This window comes from Elephas maximus, chromosome 6 (genome assembly GCF_024166365.1).
Source record: "Elephas maximus indicus isolate mEleMax1 chromosome 6, mEleMax1 primary haplotype, whole genome shotgun sequence".
NCBI classification, from domain to species: domain Eukaryota; kingdom Metazoa; phylum Chordata; class Mammalia; order Proboscidea; family Elephantidae; genus Elephas; species Elephas maximus.
The window spans coordinates 101,085,308-101,100,638 of record NC_064824.1 but is presented as its reverse complement, the minus strand read 5'-3'; the positions used below and the strand labels follow the sequence as shown (position 1 = coordinate 101,100,638).

The 15,331-nt window shown below is 41.5% G+C and overlaps 1 protein-coding gene across 2 annotated transcripts in view; it reads left to right on the top strand.

The window, feature by feature from the left end:
• Positions 1 to 305: 305 nt before the first annotated feature.
• SUMO1 (small ubiquitin like modifier 1) overlaps positions 306 to 15,331 on the top strand; it is a 38,376-nt gene continuing 23,350 nt past the window's right edge. Inside the window, exon 1 of one of the 2 annotated variants that reach the window (XM_049887910.1) lies at positions 306 to 461. In XM_049887910.1, the coding sequence (XP_049743867.1) occupies positions 450 to 461 (12 nt within the window). In that variant the 5' untranslated portion in view covers positions 306 to 449. The remainder of the gene's footprint in view (positions 462 to 15,331) is intronic. The other variant, XM_049887909.1, reaches the window with a different exon arrangement.

Below are 15,331 nucleotides of genomic sequence, written 5' to 3'. Positions count from 1 at the left end.
GGAGGGGACAAAAGGAAGTTATCAGCTTTTGGCTCAGCCTTTAGAAACGCGCAAGGTGTAAGGTAGGAGTCTGAATTGTCAATGTCGTTCCCATACTGCGGCCGGGGACTTTTCCCCTGTGTATGGGCTCGGGACTGAGGCGCAGGGTCTGGTCCTTGGATGAACTGGCGAGATTTCGGTTAAATCACTCGCGCTTCCATCGGTATGGCCGCTCCCGGGCCCTGCCATCTCCGGGCCGCTCCCCCATCCGTTTTCCCGCCTCGCCATTCCTTCTCCCCCCATTTCCCCTCCCAGCGCGTAGCGGAAGTGACGGAAGGCGTAGCGGAAGTCCCTCCAGCCGCGGTGTTGTGCTGTGGGGAAGAGAGACGGATTTGTAAACCCCGGAGCGAGATTCTGTCTGCCCGAGGTCACTGCTGTGCGGAGACCCCTGGGGTGAAGCCACCGTAACCATGTCTGACCAGGTACCGGGCCGGGAGCCGTCCGACAGCGGCGGCGGGGCCGTAGCCGGCAAGTCCGCCAGGCGCCTGGCTGCGGCCGGGGATGGAGGCGCGGGGGAGGGGAACGGGGAATGGGGGAGGGGGCGGCCGGCCTGGACCCGGACAGCGAGGGAGGGGAGCTGGCGAGGGCCGGCACCGTCGGGGCTTGCCGCCGGCCTCCAGAAGCCGCCCCGCCCCTCTCTGAGCTCGCCCACCGCCCCCAAAGCCTCGGCGCCTCTGGTCACCGCCTCTCTCCCTTCGTCCCTCCTTTTCCTTGGGGTCTGCCAGGTGCAGAGCTCAGCTTCCACCTCCCAGAGAGGGTCCCTGGGGAACCCAGCCGCCTCACTCTCCTGAGGACTGATTGCAGAAGCAGGGCCTTAGGCCTCGGTTATGTAACGGGAGAGAATTCCCTGACTGGGAGGCTCCGTGGCCTTGAAAAGCAGATGGGTTTCACTTTTTGGACGCCGGTCTTTGGAAGGTCCCAGAGTGGGTAGGAGGGTGGAACTCGGGCTGGAAGATGTTGTTTGGTGCTGCTGGGAACTTAGGAAGATGTCTTCTGTTCGGAGGGTTACAGCTAGAGCCGGGCCGCCGCGTCTCTTTGAATCCTTTTTCCGTTTGGGGGTGCAGAGCTGTTGCCTCTTTACTTGTACTTTCCCATTTCTTACTTGGGATTGGTTCAGCAACTCTCCAGTTGTAACAGAGCACTCAGAATAACCAAGAAACAAAGCAGAACAAGAGTACTAGAACAACAGAAACCCCCTGCATCTGGACATTAACCTGGAGATGACTGATACCTCTGAGGAAAGAATAGGAAAACTAAGTGTATGTAGAGCAGTTGCAGAAAGCTGCCCCTATGACGAGGTGCTCCATCTCAATAGTCTTGTTAGATGCTGTCGAGTCGCTTCCGACTCATAACGACCCAGTGTTACTGTCAGGAATTTTCTTGGGATTTGAACCCAATCGGGAGTGATCGATTTTCCCAGCTAAGTTTTTTCCCCCATTCGTTCATCTCGTTAACCACGGTTATGGCTAGTTTTTAATTCACAAGGTTTTTGTCTGGTCTTTGTTTTAGTTGCTCAGAGGACTATGACTTTTTAAAGTATTTTTGGACCGTTTATTTGTTCAGTGACAGTTATAAAAAAATGTTTTTTGTTCAACTCTACAGTTTACTTGAACTTTTAAATTTAACACACGTTCCCTTGGCCTTTAACCAAGTTTTGTATATCTTGGTGAGAGCAAGTTAGGCCTTCGTGGATTTGTACTATTGCATAAAACTTACATTTATGTTTTTAAAAATTAACCATAATCTAAATTAGTTTCGAATGGGTCTAGATTAATTCCCAAGTTGGCTATGGGAATGGCATTATAAGTATTTCCCTAGACAGTTGTTTACTTGGTTGACAGAGAGGAAAGAACAGGTGTAAATGCTTAGTTTCATCAGCCTTTTACTGTGATGCTCAGAAGTGACTAGGATGCATGTTGAAATTTGCTACATAGCCTGAGGAAAGAGTAACACACAGAAAGAATTATAAAATAAATTGTAGAATTTTTTGCCCTGGTTTGAAGTTAGGTCATTTAAGAAAGACATGAAGGAAGAAACAAAGGGCCTACAATACTAACAAAGTGGCCTTGAGATTCTTTTCAGGGGATCTGGAAAGCCCAAACTATTTTCATGATGATGATGGGACTTTTTTTTTTTGCCCTTTTCATTCTCATTCTTTCCGTGGAGTTTCTAGAGGCTACGTGGCCTGTAATATCATAACAGATTGAATATAGAAGCAGATGTGAGAATCCTGCTGCATTCTGTTAAACCCAGAAAGTAAAGAGATTTGCAAAAAAACAGTGCCAAGCTTCCCATGAATTTTGTTTTGAAAAACCAGGGCTTGAGCCCACTTTTCAGACAAGATTAGACAGGCTTATAAAACAAAGAATAACACACGTGACGAATGTACTTCTTAGTTCAGTCGAATGTATGAGACCAAATGGGCAACTCCTGTCCAAAAGCAAGAGAAGAAGGCAGGAAAGGACAGGAACTGAATGAATGGACACAGGGAACCCGGGGTGGAAAGGGGGAGTGTGCTGTCACATTGTGGAGATTGCAACCAGTGTCACAAAACAATGTGTGTATAAATTTTTGAATAAGAGATTAGCTTCAGCTGTAAGCTTTCACCTAAGGCACAATAAAATTAAAAAGAACCCCCGCCCCCCCACCCAGGGCTTCTGAGCTGGATTATTTCGGTTCAAACCCCTTGCCAAGAATGTGCATTTCTACCCAGATATTCTGATTCAGAATCTACATTTTAACGAGATTCCTGGGTTATTCTTATGTATACTAACTTTTGAAAGCCACTGCCCTGCTAGTGGTTCTCAGGATTTGTTTCTAACCAGCAGTATTAGCATCTCCTGGGAATTTATTAACCAAAAAAAAAAAAAAAAAGCTGTTGCGATACACTTGATTCCGAATCACAGTGACCTTATAGGGCAGACTAGAACCGCCCTATAGGGCTTCCAAGGAGTGGCTGGTGGATTTGAACTGCTCACCTTTTTCAGCCAAGCTCTTAACAAGTGTGCCACCAGGGCTCCGGGAACTTATTATAAAGGAAATTCTCAACAGGGGTTCAGACTGGTTTATTTCAGTTTGAACCCCTGTGGAAAACATGTTTGAATAAAAATGTTATTTACTAACTTTCAATGGGTTTATTGTTATTTTAAAACGAAAGTTTTCTCAGTTTCTAATACTATAAATCTCATGCTGTGAAGCTAACAAAAGGTTTATGAGGCTTTTGATAATTTCTTAGAGTGTGAAAGAGTCCTGAGATCAAAAAATTTGAGAACTGTTACTCTAGGCTGATTGACCAGTATTATAATTAATAAGCGGACCTAGGACAAATGCAACGTTGAGTGCTAAGGATTAAAGAGGTATGAAGCTGAACTCTTACCCTTAAGGGACATAATCAAGAGCAAGGGTCCGAAGTTATTACTGTGCAGTATTAGCAGCATGAGATTGAACTGCTGTTCCCAAAACACAACCCTAATTTAAGCCAAATTCTTCTAGAAAGATGTATTTTCTGAAGACCTCTCAAAAGGTTTTTGTCTGGCGCTGAGATACTGAAATTGTTTAATAAATTTAGGTTAATTTCATACAAGACTTACATTGCTGTATTCTCCATTGATTAATGCAGAATAATTGTTTTTGGAATTTGAGTGAAACATTCTTAAAATTTTAACAATTTCAATGTTATGGTGGATTTGTGGACCGTTATTAAATAATCTTATAAAACAGGTTTTAAACTTGAGGTCCTTGGACCCTAGGGACTTAAGGGCTGAGAATCCACTGAAATTGTATGGAGTGTTTTATGGTATTTGTGCATGTGTATTTTTTAGGGATAAAGGGCCTGTGCTTTTTATCAGGGGTGCATGATCCCTCAAAAGAGGTTAGGACCCCTTTTTAAAGCCAGTGACAGAAATCTGATTGGATGTTCTGTAGCCTAATCTTGCCTGGCTGCAAAGCAAACACTCATAAAGAGCCGGAAGCTTAATACCAAAGGGGTTAAGGGTAATTAGTACAAATATTTTCCCTCCGTCCTTCCTTGTATTCAGGTTTATAGTGCTCTTTTCTATACCAAAATCATCAAATAAAAAGCAACCTGGACCTCAGCTCTTCAGTTCAGGTCTGTTAATCTGTAACAATTGGACGGCTGATTTGCTTCCTGTGCAAACTGTCATAACAGCTCCCTGCCCCCACATAAATTGATTGATTTAATTTCCTTTTATCTGTAGTCAAGGATTTCAAAATACTTGTAATTGTTTTCATTATCCGTTGCTGCATAGCAAACTACCCCCAAATGTAGTGGCTTAAAGCAATAATAGTTTTTTGTTTTGCTTATAAATCTGCAAATTTTCCAGGGCTTTGTGGATAGGATTCTTCTCTGTTTCTTGGTGTCTGGGGCATCAGCTGGAAAAACTCAAAATGGCTGGGGGCTAGAAGAGCTGGGGGTGGGGTGGGGCTCTTCCTGTGATCTCAAGGTCTCTCCAGGTGGCCTTACCAAGTGTTCTCTTCAGCTTGGACACCCCAGGGTATTCAGATTTATGGCGTCTTAGAGCAGAGAGAAAGAGGTAGGGAGAGAGAGAGATCCAATTGAATCTCAGTGGAAACTGCGAAACTTCATAATGACCTAGCCTTTGCATCCTGTTGGACATGCAAATCACTGATGCCCCCACAGAATAAAGGAAAAGGCGTGTAGATTCCATTTCTGATAGGAGGAGTAGCAAAGAATTTGTGGTTATCCTTATTCTACCACATTAATTGTATTTCTTCTATCAGGATAGTGTTATTCCCTGCAGTTTTCTTTACTCTGTTGTTTACTCATTTTAATAACTATTAGCAGGAGAACATGATGAACTGGTTGTCTATTTAAGTTCATAGTTACAGTATGTTTATTGGTTACAGAGTAAGTATGTTAAAGTGTAGCTATAAATTGAGCATATATTTAGTGATACATATGTGAAGCATTCCATGCCTTAGGAGAGAAATGATATTCTCTCTTCTGATAGACATATGAAGTATTGCTAGTGGGTGTCGCACATAGATTATAATAAAACATTTCAAAGACAGTTCTATCTAAATGACATTTAGTGTTTTGAAAACTGAATATGATTGTCATGGTTAGAGCACTCATGAAGGTTGGTTGAGTAGCTCAGATTTCAAAACTAAAGCAGTTGTCACATATGTCATGACACCATTTAGGTCCCATACCCGTTGTCATCGTGTTGATTCCAACTCATAGCTTCCCTATAGGGCAGAGTTGAACTGCCCCATAGGGATTCCAAGGAGTGGCTAGTGGATTTGAACTGCCAGCCTTTTGGTTAGCGGCTGTAGCACCTAACCACTATGCTGCCAAGGCTCCCTTAGCTCCCATAGTACTTTGGGGTATCTTTATTACACCTTTTATATATAAAACCAAAAAAATCCATCGCTTTCGAGTCAATTCTGACTCATAGTGCCCGTATAGGACAGAGTAGAACTGCCCCATAGAGTTTCCAAGGAGCACCTGGTGGATCTGAACTGGTTAGCAGTGGTAGCACTTAACCATTATGCCTCCAGGGGGTCCAAGTGTTACAATTATTTACATAAGTATCTTTCTCCCTTAGGCTGCTTTTTGAGAGTTCAGATCAGGCTTTACTCATTTTTTTTTTTTCTGTAGCACCCAGCATAGTGACTGTCATACTTATTAAAAGCTTTTCGAATGAATAAGTGCTCAGATTCATTCTCAACAAATATTTATTGACTGTTGATATGTTTCAGGCTCCATTCTTGGTCTTTGAATTGGAAGTTTGCTTCAAAAATAAGAGACAGCAGGTGTATTCCACCTCCTTTTCCAGTTACTATATTATTTCCTTATTGATAGTTTTCCTTTTATGTTTTTGCCTACCTTTTTAACCTTTACTTCTTTTGTTTTTTCTCTACTTAAAGCACATCCCTCATGTGTGCTTGTGCGCTACAGAAAGAAAAGATGAGTAAAGCCTTATTGTTGGCCTTGTAGACCTGTCTAATCTTTGGCTGAAGGGTGAACCTCAGGAGTGACTTCAGTACTGAGTTAAAAAGGTTTCTGGGGATCATACTCTTAGGGTTTCCCCAGTCTCTGTCAGACCAGCAAGCCTGGTCTTTTTTTTTTTTTTTATAAAGTTGAGTTTTGTTCTACATTTTTTTTCCCACTCTGTCCATGACCCTCTATTGTGATCCCTGCTGGAGCAGTCAGTGGTGGTAGCTGGGCATCACCTAGTTCTGGGCTCAGTTTGGTGGAGGTTGTGGTAGTTGTGGCCCATTAGTCCTTTGGACTAATCTTTCCCTTGTGTCTTTGGTTTTCTTCATTCTCTTTTGCTCTAGCTGGGATGGAACCAGTAGATGTATCTCAGAGGGCTGCTCGCAGGCTTTTAAGACCTCAGACACCACTCACCACAGTTGGATATAGAACGTTTTCTTTATAGACTATGCCAATTGAACTAAATGTCCCCTGAAACCATGCTCCCCAGCCCTCAGTCCAGTAGCTCTGTCTCTCAGGGTGTTTGGGTGTGTCTGTGAAGCTTCTATGACTTTGCCCTGGTCAAATTGTGCTGGTGTCCTTAATATTGTGTACTGCCTTACCCTTCACCAAAGTTACCACTTGACTACTATCTAATTAGTTTAGTGTTTTTCCTTCCTCATCTCTTCCTAGTAACCATCAAGGTTTGTTTCTGTCTGTCTGGGAACGTTTTCATGAGTTTCACAGAGTGTTTGTCTTTTTATGATTGAGTTATTTCACTCAGCACAATGCCCTACAGATTCATCCATGATGTGAGATGTTTTGGGGATTTATCATGGTTCTTTATCATTGTGTAGTATTCCATTGTGTGTATCTACCCTAGTTTGTTTATCCACTTTTTGTTGATGGGCACTTAGATTGTTTCCATCTTTTTGCCATTGTGAATAATGCTATAGTGAACACGGGTGTGCATGTCTATTCCTGTGAAGGCTCTTACTTCTCTAGGATATATTCCTAGGAGTGGGATTGCTGGATCATATATTTCTGGAACCCTGGTGGTATAGTGGTAAAGAGCTCAGCTGCTTACCAAACGGTCGGCCGTTTGAAACCACCAGCTGCTCCTTGGAAACTCTATGGGGACAGTTTCTACTCTGTCCTTTAAAGTTGAGAAAGGGTCATACTGTTTTCCAAAATGATTGTATCATTTTGCATTCCCACCAGCAGTGCATAAGAGTTTCAGTCTCCCTGCAATCTCTCCAACATTTGTTATTTTCTGTTTTTTTTTTTTTTTTTTTTTAATTCGTGCCGGCAATGTTGTGGTGAGATGGTATGTTGCTGTAGTTTTGATTTGTATTTCTCTAATAGCTGACGATTGTAAGCCTTCTTTGGTGAAGTGTGTGTTCATATTTTTTGCCCATTTTTAAATTGGATTATTTGTCTTTTTATTGTAGAGGTGTTGGGCTTTCCTATAGATTTTAGAAATTAGACCTTTGTCAGACATGTCATAGCCAGAAATTTTTTCCCAGCTAGTAGGTTCTCTTTTTACTATTTTGGTGAAGTCTTTTTATGAGCATAAGTGTTTAATTTTTAGAAAATCCCATTTATCTAGCTTATATTCTGATGATCGTGTATTGTTAATTATGGTTTGTATGCTGTTTATGCTGTATATTAGGGCCCCTAAGGTTGACCCTGTTTTTTTTCCCATGATCTTTATAGTTTTATATTTAGATCTTTGATCCATTTTGAATTAGTTTCCATGTATGGTGTGAGGTATGAGTCCTGTTTCATTTTTTTACAGATGGGCTTCCAGTTTTGCCAGTACCATTCGTTAAAAAGACGGGCTTTTCTTCAGGTGGCCGTACGTAGGTAGATACACATTTGGGTTCTTGATTCTGTTCCATTGGTCAATGTGTCTGTCGTCCCAAGTACCAGGCTGTTTTGACTATTGTAGCTGTAGTAGGTTCTGAGGTCACATAGTTCGAGGCCTTCTACTTTGTTCTTTTTCTTCAATAATGCTTTAGTTATCTGAGGCCTTTTTTCTTCCCATATAAAGTTAATGATTCATTTTTCTATCTTGTTACCTATGCTTTTTTTGGCAACAGACCTGAAAGGGTAACTTCTTTATTTATCTCCAAGACTGAATCATTTGCTGCTTCTGGGGCATTGGGATTGTTATAATTTTCCCTAAGACATCTTTAGCATTCCATTTTGTAATTTCCTGAAATAGTGATTTTTTCTATTTTTATAATTTTTACTGTGCTTTAAGTGAAAGTTTACAAATCAAGTCAGTCTCTCACACAAAAACCCATATACACCTTGCTACACTCCCAATTACTCTCTCCCTAATGAGACAGCCCGCTGTCTCCCTCCACTCTTTTCGTGTCCATTTCGTCAGCTTCTAACCCCCTCCACCCTCTCGTCTCCCTTCCAGGCAGGAGATGCCAGCCTAGTCTCAAGTGTCCACCTGATCCAAGAAGCTCACTCCTCACCAGCATCCCTCTCCGACCCATTGTCCAGTCCAGTCCATGTCTGAAGAGTTGGCTTCGGGAATGGTTCCTGCCCTGGGCCAACAGCAGGTCTGGGGGCCATGACCACTGGGGTCCTTCTAGTCTCAGTCAGACCATTAAGTCTGGTCTTACGAGAATTTGGGGTCTGCCTCCCACTACTCTCCTGCTCCCTCAGGGGTTCTCTGTTGTGTTCCCTTTCAGGGCAGTCATTGGTTGTAGCCAGGCACCATCTATTTGTTCTGGTCTGATGTAGTTTCTGGTTCACGTGGCCCTTTCTGTCTCTTGGGCACATAATCACCTTGTGTCCTTGGTGTTCTTCATTCTCCTTTGATCCAGGTGGGTTGAGACCAATTGATGCATCTTAGATGGCCACTTGCTAGTGTTTAAGACCCCAGATGCCACTCTTCAAAGTGGGATGTAGAATGTTTTCTTAATAGATTTTATTATGCCAGTTGACTTAGATGTCCCCTGAAACCATGATCCCCAGACCCCTGCCCCTGCTACGTTGGCCTTCGAAGTGTTCAGTTTATTCAGGAAACTTCTTTGCTTTTGGTTTAGTCCAGTTGTGCTGACCTCCCCTGTATTGTGTGCTGCCTTTCCCTTCACCTAAAGTGGTTCCTATCTACTATCTAATTAGTGAATGCCCCTCTCCCACCCTTCCTCCCTCCCGCCCCCTCTCGTAACCACAGAAGAATGTTTTCTTCTCAGTTTAAACTATGAAATAGTAATTTTTTTTATTGATAATTTTCTGATACTATTCCACTTAAAAAAAAAGTCATGCAATTCACTTTGATTCTGTATATGAGGATGTTTTACAGTTTAAATTTTGGATATTCGTGTAGTGTGGCAAGTCTATTTGCACATGTTTTATTTGTGACACTTCCATAGTTTGACCATTCTTTTTGCATATGATAGCCTTTTACTGAACTAATGAGGATATGAAAGAAAAGACCTGAAGAAAAGGATGGAATTCTGTTTTCTGGACTTCCTATTTCTATTCCTAGGGCGAGTCCCCCCGCCCCTTTTTCTTCTTTTAAAAGATTCTGTTGGAAGTTAATGCACTTACAAAAAATACACGTATAATAAGTGTATAGTTTGTTGAATTTTCACGAATTGAACGATCCGTGCAACCAGTACCCAGATCAAGAAACGGAACATATGACCAGCTACCCAGAAGCATCCTTCTTGCTCACTTCCAGAACTTACCCCTGTCCTGACTTCTAACACATAGATTAGTTTTGCTTGTTTTTATGCATTAAAACATAGGAGTGGAATTACACGGTATGATCTGTGTCTGGCTTCTTTCTTTCAGCATTGTATGTAGAGTCATCCATATTGTATATTGACGTGTATAAAACCAAACCAAACCCACTGCTGTTGAGTTGATTCTATTCTGACTCACAGCAACTCTGTAGGACAGAGTAGACTGTCTCATAGGGTTTCTAAGGCCGTAAATCTTTACGGAAGCAGACTGCCACATCTTTCTCCCTTGGAGCAGCTGGTGGGTTTGATCTGCTGACCTTTTGGTGAGCAGCTGAATGAGTGCTTGACCACTACACCACCACGGCTCTTTATAGATGTGTATAGTGTTAAATTTAATTGCTGTATTGCATTCCAGTGTGTGACTCTACCACAATTTACTTATCATTCTGCTTTTGACGCACATTGAGGTAATTTTCCAGAACCTGTTTTTAGCATGTCCCTGGAACGCCAAGGAGCCATTGTGCAGTGGTTAAGGGTTTGGTTGCTAACCAAAAGGTTGACAGTTTGAGTTCATCAGCTGCTCCTTGGAAACCCTTTGGGGCGGTTCTTCTCTGTCCTGTAGGGTCACTATGAGTTGGAATTGACTCAACGGCGGTGGGTTTTGGTGTTTTTTTTTTTTTTTTAAAGGTGGTGCAAAGGGTTTGCACTTGACTACTAACCTAAAGGTTTGCAGTTTGAACTCACCCAGCAGTGCTGTGGAAGAAAGGCCTGGCAATCTGTAAAGATTACAGCCAAGAAAACCCTATGGGGAACACAACAGAGAATCCCTGCTGGAGCGAGAGAGCAGTGAGGATGCAGACCTCAAATCCTCCTAAAAAGACCAGACTTAATGGTCTGACTGAGACTAGAAGGACCCTGGAAGTCATGGTCCCCAGACCTTCTGTTAGTGCAGGACTGGAACCATTCCAAAGCCAACTCTTCAGACTGGGCTTGGACTGGACTATAAGATAGAAAATGATACTGCTGAGGATTGAGCCTCTTGACTCAAGTAGACACATGAGACTATGTGGGTAGCTCCTGCCTGGAGGGGAAAGGAGAAGGCAGAGGGGGACAGAAGATGGCTGAATGGACATGGGAATACAGGGTGGAGAGAAGCAGTGTCCTGTCTCATTAGGGGGAGAGCAACTAGGAGTACCTAACAAGGTGTGTGTAAGATTTTGTGTAAGAGACTGACTTGATTTGTAAACTTTCACTTAAAGCACAATAAAAATAAAAAAAAGAAAACCCTATGGGGCAGTTCTACTCTGTAACACATGGGGTCACTATGAGTCTGAATGGACAGCAAGGGGTTTGTTTTTTGGTTTTTCAGCATGAGCCAAATGATAACATGGTCACAGCATCTTTTTAGGTGCTTAGGATTGCTTTTCTACTGAATAACTGACATATAGTAGGTTAAATTAATATGCAGTTTATTTTTCTCAGTAAACAAGAAGTCTAGAGGTAAGTTACTCAGGGCTGGTAAAGAAGCTCCATAATGCTTTAAGAGTTCTAGGTGTATCTTCATCCTTAACAGATGTCTTTCACTCTCATGCCTGCTTTCTTGTGTCCCGAGAAGGTTACTTTGTGTCAGTGTTCCAGGCAGGAGAAAGGGGAGGGGGAGCAAAGTAAAGTGTGTCAGAAAATATATATCAGCAAACAGTGTGTGGTTTTATATCTCATCAGCCAGTGCTATGTCACATGGCCACAAGGGAAGCTGGGGCAAGTGTTTTTTTAGCTGGACAAATTTAGGCTTTTTTTTGGGAAGGAAGAAGGGGAAAATGGGTATGATGGGCAGCTAACTGTGTCTGCTACACCTCCAGGTCTGTCTGGGTATTGTCCAGTTTGTTCCAGGCTTTGCATAGATCCATAGTCTAGGCTCAGAGTAGAGTTTACATAATCAGTAAAATTTTCAGTGATAATTTTTGGTACCTGAGAGGCTGCCTGTGCATATTTAATGTTTTACTACAATTCTAGGGTTAAATGTAAATACACAGAAGGCCCAGTGTCTTGTCAGCATGTGTGATTTAAGCCTTAAAGTTACAGAGATAAATCTGGTCAGTTCTATTCCACATCTCTGGTATACTGTCTCAATAAGTTTGAACATACGCAGCTTGAAGATGAAAACGTACATGCATTTTTTGTGTTTTTAGAACTGTGGTAAATTCATATGAGGAAGTGACTTTGTTATAATTCTGGATTTATACCTTTTAATAATGAGTATAAGTATTAGAATTATCTAATTTAACCATTGCTGAGCTTTCTTATTAGCAAATAAAATTAAAGAAAGTGATGTGTTATAGTAAGACCTATGGTTAAAAAACTTTTAAATGCATGTATATAATGAACTCCCATGTACACATTTCTAGGCCTATTTTATCTACACCCTCACTCCTCCCCGTCATACTATGTTGACGCCAATCCCAGAGATTGTATCATTTCATCTGTAAATGTTTCAGTATGTATCTCTAAAAGATAACTTTTTAAAAATTGTGCTTTAGGTGAAAGTTTACAAATCAAGTCATTCTGTCATACAAAAACTTATACACACCTTGCTATGTACTCCTAGCTGCACTCCCCCTAATGAGACAGCACATTCCTCCTCTCCACCCTGTATTCTCTGTGTCCATTCAGTCAGCTCCTGTGCCCTTCTGTCTTCTCATTTTGCCTCCAGTCAGCAGTTGCCCACATAGTCTTATGTGAGCCAAGAAGCTCACTCCTCACCAATGTCATTTTCTGTCTTTAGTCCAGCCCAATCCCTGTCTGAAGAGTTGGCTTCGAGAATGGTTCCAGTCTTGGGCTAACAAAGAGTCTGGGGAACATGATCTCCGAGGTCTCTCTAGTCTCAGTCAGACCATTGAGTTTGGTCTTTTTATGAGAATTCGAGGTCTGCATCCCACTGTAAAAGATGATAACTTTTTAACAGAACCATGATACTGTTAGCACACCTTAACAAATCAACAGATTTGTTAATATTATCAAATAAAAGTAAATGCATTCTTTATCTGTCTGATTTTGGATTTCCTCAGAATCCCCCCTTCTCCAGTAAGAATGAACAATGCAACTGGAAGGGCCAGTGACATATTGGGGGTAAAGTGTGATGCTCTGTCCGTGTGACTAAATTATCAACATACTGATTGCCAGAATGCTGTTTAGCAAAGGTCTTCTTTTGGCTTTGAAATGGGACAATAAAACCCTTCTCATTAATTTTGTACGTTTGTAAATGAGAACTGTTGTGTTTTCATGTCTTCTCCAGCTTAGTTGTCTTTCTAAATCCAGCTATCTTCTATTTTTAAGCTATTCCATCTATAGCTTAGAAAGTAGAGTTGATAGTGCCCGATGGGTGGTAAATCCCTTTACCACTCCACTTACCCCAGTTCAGTCTCTGTATGATACAGACTTGAAAATTTATGTTTTTTTTTCTTTCATCTTATACACATTTTAATTTTTTTTTCTGTCACCAGTTTCTTCTGCTCTGGGGCTGTGTTGTCTTTCCAGCCAAATTAACTAGCCCTCTCTAGAATCGTCTCTTCTCTAATGACCTACTGTCCCAGACTTAGTGTTGAATGCTTTCACTGTTTTATAACCAGTGTACCATACTATTCTGTATTGGTTGCTTTTTCACAAGGGTGAGGAGGAAAGAGGGCATACAAAAGGCACAGAGATCACTGGAGACAGACTGGCTTTTTTGTCCAAGATCTTCTCATTTTCCGTGATAGTTTATCAAAGAAAAGAAAAGAGCACATGAAACACTAGATGTCTGATTAGGCAAACATGAGATTATCGAACAGGTGATACAAATGATTGGCATTCTAGTGGTTCAGAGTTGGGGAGAGATCACCAAATGAGTGACATGGGGAAGTGGCAGCTTATTTATGGAAATTTCAAATCTGAGTGTTCACATGCTCATATGAAACTGAAGTGACTTATCTTACTCCCAACAGTTAATATAAAAAACTGAAAGGATCTTTGTTTGAACTGGCTGTTGTATACAGTAGAGGTATGAAGCGTGGCTAAGATTTTTTGTTATGATATAGAGAATACTGCTGTTAATTCAACAAACTTTTAGTAAATTGCCTAGTATTTGTGTGGTACTGCGGAGATTTATAAAGATGAAAAACTTGGAAACTTGTAAAATTGTTGAGAAGATAAGACACAAAACTGTCACAGAAAACATTAATTTATTTAACAAGCACTTTGAATGTCTTCAAAGTAACAGACACTGTGTTTGAACCAGAAATAGAAAGAAGAGTAAGGCATGCCAGTAAGGAACTCCATCTACTGAGAGATACAGATATGCAAACAAGTGGTTATAATAGATAAGCAGTATGAGACCATGTAAGAGAGTGATCAGTAAAAGCTTTTTAGAGGATGTCTGAGTGGAGTTTTGAAAGGGGAGATACAAGCATAGGGAATTAGCATGTACAGAAATAATGGAGATTAGAGAGAGCCCTTTTCAGGGAATTGTGTAGTTCAATATGGCTGAAGCATAGATTATTAGTGAAGAGAGTTGGGAGAATGAGGCTGGATTGTAGGTGGGGACCAGCACATGAAAAGCTGTTGTATGTCAGCTAAGGATCAGATTGGATTTTAGAGAGCTGGGTCTGGTGGCATTTTGGAGAATTAATTAAAAGGAGCAAGACTTATGCTGTTGCAGTAATCTAAGTGAGCAGTAGTGAGTGTTTGAACTAAGGCAGTAGGATGGAGAGAATGAGATGGATTTGAGAGCCACTGAACCCTGGTGGCATAGTGATTAAGTGCTACAGCTGCTAACCAAAAAGTCAGCAGTTCGAATCTACCAGGCGCTCCATGGAAACTCTCCGGGGCAGTTCTACTCTGTCCTATAGGGTCGCTATGAGTCGGAATCAACTCGACGGCAACAGGTTTGGTTTTTGGTAATAGAATCATGAGAATGATGGATGATTAACTGTGGGGTTTATGAGAGAAAAAGTACTCAAAGGTGACCCCAAGTTTCTGTCATGGGCAGCTGAGTATATGGTAATGGTTTATTTTAACGGGGAATTCCAGGAAGAGTTGTAGTTTGTTTTGATTTTTGTTTTCTGGACGAGATGTTATAGCTAACAGAGGAATTATTGAGACAATGCATTCAGTTTTGGGCTCCTTTACATTGAGGTACTTGTGGAATATCTAAGTAGAGATATTCAGGCACTTGGATAAATGAGTATGAAACTCAGAAAAGTTGTCAGATTGGAGAGAATGGTTGTGAATTATCAGTATCTGAGAGGCAGCTGGAATCATGGATCACCCAGAGAGACAAGGAAGAAAAGAGAGAATTGAATCCAGAGGAACAACAGCATTTAAGGAAAAGGAACTACGAAAGGGCCGAGATAAGAGAATGGAACTTTGGAAGCCAAACATGAAGAGGTTTCAAGGGAGAAGACATCAGTGTTTGTTGTTTTAGAGAGTTAAAGGTGAGGTTTCAAAGTGTCATTGGATTTAGCAATAGGAAATCCAATTGGTAACCTTGGTGAGAGCAGTGTAAAGTTGGAATTATTGCTATTGTGTTAGGTTCTGTTGAGTCCGTTCCCACTCATAGCGACCTTGCGTACAACAGAACAAAACACTT